The 7,500-nt window shown below is 43.1% G+C and overlaps 1 protein-coding gene across 4 annotated transcripts in view; it reads right to left on the bottom strand.

Moving 5' to 3' along the window:
* LOC127642925 (adenylate cyclase type 4-like) overlaps nt 1-7,500 on the bottom strand; it is a 36,683-nt gene that overhangs the window by 9,482 nt on the left and 19,701 nt on the right. For all 4 annotated transcript variants that reach the window (XM_052125393.1, XM_052125376.1, XM_052125403.1 and 1 more), the window contains 8 exons: nt 6,801-6,974; nt 6,667-6,701; nt 6,521-6,565; nt 6,385-6,445; nt 6,189-6,286; nt 2,334-2,418; nt 146-283; nt 1-45 (listed from right to left, as the gene is read on the bottom strand). The exon at nt 1-45 is cut by the window's left edge and continues 36 nt beyond it. In XM_052125393.1, coding sequence (XP_051981353.1) covers nt 1-45; nt 146-283; nt 2,334-2,418; nt 6,189-6,286; nt 6,385-6,445; nt 6,521-6,565; nt 6,667-6,701; nt 6,801-6,974 — 681 coding nt within the window. The remainder of the gene's footprint in view (nt 46-145; nt 284-2,333; nt 2,419-6,188; nt 6,287-6,384; nt 6,446-6,520; nt 6,566-6,666; nt 6,702-6,800; nt 6,975-7,500) is intronic.

Here is a 7,500-nt window from a genome sequence, read left to right as displayed (position 1 = left end):
TGCATTGTGGGCAACATTCAAGCAGTTATCACCGGGGATAAAAACCTAGGAAAAAAATCAACAAGACTTCATACAAGCAATCCGAATAGACAGTCAGAATCACCGCAACTGTTTTTGAAGGCATTGTGCATGTGTGTTGACTCACTATGTTGAGTATTGCCATGAGCAGTGTGATAAGCAGACATAGGATAACCAGCAGTAACCGCAGTGCCGCCCTGGTGGCCACTCCATCCGACAGCTGCGACACCCAACGCATGCTGGGGGGAACCTTCGAGTCCCAGCGCTAAGGCAGAGTAACATACAAATAACACATTATAGACTCTCAACCAGAGAATGTATAAGGGATAATATATGGCTAGGTGTGGAGGGAAAGAGCCACCCTGACTCAAAGCCGAGGTTTTTCCTATAGTGGTTCACAGTTGATTTAAAGATGGCATTGCATGAATTGACGATGTTGAGTTTTGTGATCTGACGGTTAATCAGAGACTTATCAAACTTGCTACACTATATTCATGACCGAATATAGTCTCTCACATTGTCTCATGGAGGACAGAAGAGTAGGTCGAGTTGGCGCATTAATAGTGCGCCAGTTCAAATACAGTGCACAGCTGTAGGCCTCTGCTAACCTGTTAGCTCATGTTATTGTGTTGAAATAGTTTTGCTAATCAGCTGCGGGCCCACTTTTACCTACGGTCAAACGGTCAGTTTACGTCTGCAATCTACGCTAGTGATTGGCTAACTTGCTATGTGATGTTATTGTTTTGGTAAGGGTTTACTATTCAGCTGTGTGCCGGCTTTTACCTAAAACTGTGTAAAATGGTTGCTCTCAAGAGTCTTATATAATGATATAATTACAAGCTGTAATGTTACGGCCGCTATCGGTAGTACACGGCTAATTTGCTCACTAACTCTCTAATACCGCCGGTAATGTCCAACTGGGAAGAATCATCTGTTCTCCGTTCATGGCACTGACGAAAAAAGGTCGGCTACTCCCATTCCAGCAAAAGATGGCTAACTTATGCTAAGTTTACACAACCAATTTTCACTCGACATCAGTTTTGTGGAGATCGACATCAAAAGCCTGAAATCACAGGCAAATCGGAGCTCGCTCCCGTGAGTGATGATCACAATGTATGAACTATCAAAGACGCGATCTGCGAGAAGTGCTGACGCGTTGCTGATGTCAGCGAGATATCTAGCATGTCTAATGTCTGGACCTGTCTGCGACTCCAAATCGCGCAATTTGAAATGTGTTTTGACTGAATACAACTGCAGCGTTGAGCTACAGCCAATGAGAGGCATGGGATGTTTCAGTGGGAGGAGTCCTGATGTACCTCCAACTGAACATCAACTAGCATGCGGTATCAAGAAAGTCTCATTGGACCAAAGAAATGGAGGATAAATGAGTGGAACATTGGCAGGAGCACCAGCGCCTATTTGATGTTTCCTCTGAACCGTAGCACAACCGGGTGGAGAACGAGACCAGTTGGAGAGGAATCACCAAATCTCTTGGACAGTCGGGTCAGCAAATAGGCCGATTTCTCAGTAGGAGGACATTTTTCATATTGTAACCAATAAAATATATGATTAAAAACATACACATCATATTCTGAAAAGCATAACATGTAATCATGCATTTGTTTTCGTATCTCGTATCATTTCTCGTGTGTTCTCTGTTGGGAAACGTAATTTAGAGTCCAGACAGAGTCGTCGGGGATTCGTCAATAGTGAAATGTCTTTTAATGTGTTCACGCCTGTCGCCAATTCCTCGTGTAGTTTGAAAACGCTACGACTTCCATGACAAGACAGACAGTTGTGTAATATGAACGGTACCACGATCCGACGTCTTTGAAAGTTGTGTAGTGTGTAGGAGGCATTAGATGCACTACGTGCCTTTACTTGAGGCTTTCTTAGGTTCTCTATAATCAACAGTATATCGGAAGAAAGCTACTAAATTAGTAAATAGTGTTTACAGCTGTTAAGGAAGCCTGAAACCCAGTTATGGTAAGGGGTGTTACATTTCCAACACACACACTACGTGGCAGACCAATCACAACAGACTAGGTCAGCTGACCAATCAGAGCAGACTGGGCTTTTTGGAAAGGTGTTCTTTAAAGAGACAGGAGGTAAATCAGAGCGTATGAGCCAGAGCATGAAAACAGGTTTAGCAGAACATTAAAGCATGTAAACCTATTCTAGCAGACCCCCAAAATATAACCATGAACCTGTAAATTAGCGTAATATGGGCTCTTTTAAAAAAAACACATTGGTTGACCAATAATCTGATTTTTTGGGGAACATGTTCCTTAAGTGTCTATAGTGGTTACTTGTACCTTCAGGAATATCGTGCAGACCACAAGAACAATCAGTATTTGCACAGGGAAGGTCGAACCGTACGACACTGCCAATGCAAAGTTCCTGTACATGCAAAGAGAATGAGAGAGATGTCTGCTTTACAGGTCAGTTTATGAAAAGTATTTATGTATGAAAAGTGTTATGTAAGGACACTTCATTACAGTGAGTATGGACAGTATGGGCAAGTGTGGGTTGGGTTAAAGACCTCATGAAATGGCATAATGAGTTGATGTGGTGAAACAATTGGACATTAAATTTTTCCTATATTTTTAAATAGCCAATTAAACCAATCGACAACTGGGAAAATAACTAACATGTAAACATCACCCCAGATCCCTGAAAGGAGGGAATGAGACGTTACTGTCGAATGACGACTAGGGTCATTCCTGAGAGCCGCGGTCTTTCTGAATAGTTTCCATCATGGCGGTTTTGACTGGCAGATGTCTTTGGAATTCCCACCTCCCATGCTCAGAATATATAAGGCCGGTCGAAAGACGGACTAGTACGGACTTCCGACTAAAGATGCGAAAGGATCTAAAAAAAATCCTTTTCAGTATTGTGGCAAGGATAGGTCGTCTCTGTGTTAGGGCGGAGGGTTGGGCCGGGCCGTGATTCTGCACACCCGGCACCTAATCAGGCTGATCAAGCCTGAGAGAGATAAGAGCAACCGGAGACGGCGATTCGAGAGAGAGAGTGAGTTACGGGCAGCTGCCCGACACCTGTGTGTGTGTTTGTCTTTTCGTTTAAGTTTATCATTAAACTATTATTTATATTGTCAAGCCAGTTCTCGCCTCCTCCTTTCCATTGAACTGTGTTACACTCTCGTTTCCTCCTTTCAGGGAACCACGGTTACGTTTACAGTCCCTTAGATGTTACTGTTACGAGACGTTACTCCCTTTGAAGTCGGTCACTTCAACATTACTGTCAAATGACGACTAGGTGTCCCTATAGAACAGCGCCACGATACTGATTTGGCTGCACTTGCTACCAAAAATACGGTAGCAGAAAATCCACTTCCCCACATGAGTGAGGAAGAGTCCTAGATAGTGAGCGACACAAAGTAACACTGCCATAGTCTACTAATCTTATCCATAGAACTCACGTCAGATGAGGTGATGAACTGTTTGGAGGGAGGACTGAATTCACAGTCCTTTGATCATGGTTATGTAAGTGGCCGCCCTATGGGGTACCTTAAGTCAATATAATAATCTTCACTAAATTATACAAAATCTCAGTAATTTGCCTTGCCATTTGGTAAAGCCATTAAAGTGATAAATCAATACAATAACTTTAAGGAAAAGGTTAGGCAAACATTTGCTAAATCTTTAGCAAACATTTCCAGCTGTAATTAACTGCTTTGGGGAGTATACAAAAGGATTTATGCCACAAGAGCAGTAAGCTGCTATTGTACTGAATAACCCAGATAAAAGTGTTTTAAAAATTGCTGCCTGGCAGATGACTGATAAGGAGAGACCTTCTACCCACGCCCAAGAGGACGACTTGCCCCTTGTGAAGTGAGCTTTAACCTCCACAGGGCATTTCAAGCCATGTGATTAGTATGCTAAATTATTAGCATCAATTACCCAGTGAGACAGCCTCTGTTTAGAGACTGCTCGGCCTTTGGATCGGCCTCCGAAACACACAAAAAGCTGACTCGGCATCCTAAGCTGGCATGTACGCTCAATGTAAATGACTTCTGTGATGGTATCAAGCACTGTGTGCGATAATCCATCCATTTCACCCATGTTCCATTCAATGGCCAAACGTGTAGCTTCCACAGCTGTGGATGCCAGATTTTGCCCTGCACCTGAGAGACTATATCTCTCCTCAGTGGGACTTTCCATGGTGGAGCTCCAGTAGCTTGACCAGCTCCGGAAACCAGGGCTGGTTGAGCCATTTCGGTGCAACTAATAGCACTGCTTCCCGATCTTCTCTGATCTAGGACAGGACTTGGTGTATCAGGCAGATCGGAGGAAACTCATATTTGCATTTCTTCATTGGCCATTTGTTCCTGGCAGAACCTGGCTTAGTACACCACTGGCAGGTGAACATATCCACTTCCGCTCTCCCAAATTTCTCCCTAAGCCTAACACTAACCCTAACCCCACATACCAATACTGCAGTTCTGGATGAAAGGCTTTCAGAGCCAGAAATACTGCCAGCAACTCTTTGCAGTTTATGTGTCATTTCAGTTTCGCACCCCTCCAGGTGCCGGAAGCTGGATGCCCATCCGTCCATAGTGACCACATTGTGTCTGGTCACTTGCCTTAGCATGAGGCCCGTTTGATAAAACAGGTCTTTCTTCCACTGTGACAGCGTATCTAAAGAGTGATGAGATGCCAGTAGGCATAATGTGCCATGGGGCCATGCATTCCATGCAACTGTGGCACTGACCTAACACTGAAGGGGTGTAATGTGCAGTAATCCCAACAGTGAGTCTTATATTGAGGCGGCCTTCAACCCGAGAGCTTTCTGACATTTCTTTAGAGTCATTTTCCCCAACTTGAAAACTTGCAGGTGGCGTAAAATGGAGTGAATGTGCACATTCGTCAAATGTGCTTGAATCTATTTCCATCCCGAGGAATTATATTCTCTGAGCTGGTATGTCTCATACCAAGCTGCTGCAAGCAAGATGTCTTTGTACTTGCAACACTGAGCCTCAGACTGGGTCGTCCAGGTCATTCAGAACACGTATTCCCTGCATTCTGATCAGCTCCGCAAGTTAATTGCTGGGAAAGTTTAAGGTGTTATGACACCGCAAGGGATCCTCCTTCAAATCTTTAAATATAACACTGGATGCCACCATTGTACTTTCTGGTGTAATTGTATATATGCTATCACTGACGTGTTGTTCGTTTGAATAATACATCCTTGTACTGGAATTCTGGTAGGAGCCTAACCTCCATTGGACAAGTTCGCTGTGATCATACTGTGTTTGGTCATTCGCACGAGTGCTTCTCTTCAAGTAGTCAACATATCTGAACAGTGCCATTATAAGATGCTGATTTGATTTTGTGACCTTATGAGATCCATAGCACTCTCTCACGACCCACATTAAAGAGGTATTATGTAGAGAACAAATTTACAAAGCGAACGAATGTAACGAATGTAAGAAATCGTATAAATTGACTTGTACAACAACGCACAACTTTAACTCCGACAGAGAAAAGTAAACCAACCAACGAATGTAAGAAATCGTATGAGTTGGCTCGTAGACTTCTACTACCAAAGAGAAAAATTCAAATGACGAACCAACTACAGATAAAGAGTTTGTCATAACCCAAACCTAAAGTAACGTTTTGGATAGGAGGCTAGCTACAATTGTAGGCCTGTATTGTACTAATTCGAAATTCTGTTTGTTGATTCGTCGGTCTCTATGGGAATAAAAGTCATACCTTTTCGAATAAGCCAAGTCATATGATTTCACACGTTTTCGCCATTGTGCGAAACTGCGAATTATTATGAGTTGTCATAAGACTCCGCTGGATTGTCTCAAAGCTCAATTGTCATTTCACGGGGTCTTTAAATGTAAGTAAATTGACTTGGGTGGCTGTGGCTCAGTTGGTAGAGCGGGTCAGCCACTAATCGCATGGTTGGTGGTTTGAATCCCGGCCCACACGACTCCACATGCCGAAGTGCCCTTGGGCAAGACACTGAACCCCAAGTTGCTCCCAATGGCAGCCTAGCGCCTTACATGCAGCTCTGCCATCATTGGTGTGTGAATGGGTGATTGGGACACAGTGTAAAGTGCTTTTAATACCGTTAAGGCTTAAAAAGGTGCTATATAAGTGCAGACCATTTACTTTATTCAAAATGTAATGAACAACACTCACTTTTGTGAGGTGAGCATTTGAACCACGAACACAGTGATGAAGATGATGGCCAAACAACCGACAGAGTATTGCAGCCCGTGGACCTCACTGAAAGAATACTGACGCAATCACACACAGTCAGATCATGAAAATAAAGCGTGACAAACATGCTGTTACTGAATAAAAAGCCATATTTATAACCACAAACATTTCACACCTCTTTCTCCACCTGAAGATTATTGAAAAATAACATCAGACTGTTCAGCTTCACTCTTCTCCTGCAGAACGAAGAGACAATGTTTAATGGAAGATCATTTTTGACAGATTTACTCCGATGAGTCTATTTCTCTTACCCTTCATCCGGAGAGTCTAATCCATTCTCCAGCACCTGCGAAGACCTGAGGAAAGGAAATGAAGGAGAATTAGATTGCGTGTGCTCTTTACAAGAAACCAAATTCATGCAAATCAGAAACAAACCAAAAGAACGTTTGATGTTCACCTGTGAGTGTTCACAACGTCTGGTGCGCTCTCAAGCTGACAGAATAAACGAAAGACAGGAGTGAATGTGCTTCGTTTGGGTTTTAAAGATATATGAAACTCATTCTTAAAGCTCTGGTGATATTTGGCACTCACGCTGGTTGGCTGTGGTTGGATGATGTCAGCAGTGGGCGGAACTGTAAGCGAGGCTTTTGGTTGGTTGAGCTGAGAAAACGGTTTAACGGCTTCCCAGTTCTTCAGGTACTGCGACATTTTCACAGACACTCTGAGATGTCCGTTCTGTCTGTTGTTCACTTTCAGTTTGTGAGTCTGCGAGAAACACGAATCACAGAGCCACTGTTCATGTCGAAATCATCCGTTTTTAATAACAAAATGACAAGATAAATTTACATTTACTCTATATTAAGTAAAATGACAATAGTGACTAACGAAATATTTAAAACATTGTACAAAAATCTAGAGTTCATGGCTAATTTACCACAAACTTGCCGGAAATTCGCCACCGAGTCGCCAAATTTTCACACGCAAATTAGTTTTGTGTCGAACTGTCCATTGTTGCCAAAGGTTTGCTGCTGGTTCACCACCACCGGCGAAGAGCTGCAAACCTTTGGCAAACATTTGCGGCAAATAATTTTTACATTTACATTTATGCATTTGGCAGACGCTTTTATCCAAAGTGACTTACAGTGCACTTATTACAGGGACAATCCCCCCGGAGCAACCTGGAGTTAAGTGTCTTACTCAAGGACACAATGGTGGTGGCTGTGGGGATCGAACCAGTGACCTTCTGATTACCAGTGATGTGCTTTAGCCCACTACGCCACCACCACTCTGT

Source organism: Xyrauchen texanus, chromosome 1, assembly GCF_025860055.1.
Source record: "Xyrauchen texanus isolate HMW12.3.18 chromosome 1, RBS_HiC_50CHRs, whole genome shotgun sequence".
NCBI lineage: Eukaryota > Metazoa > Chordata > Actinopteri > Cypriniformes > Catostomidae > Xyrauchen > Xyrauchen texanus.
Note: the sequence above shows the minus strand (reverse complement) of the source record. Positions and strands in the feature narration are given on the sequence as shown.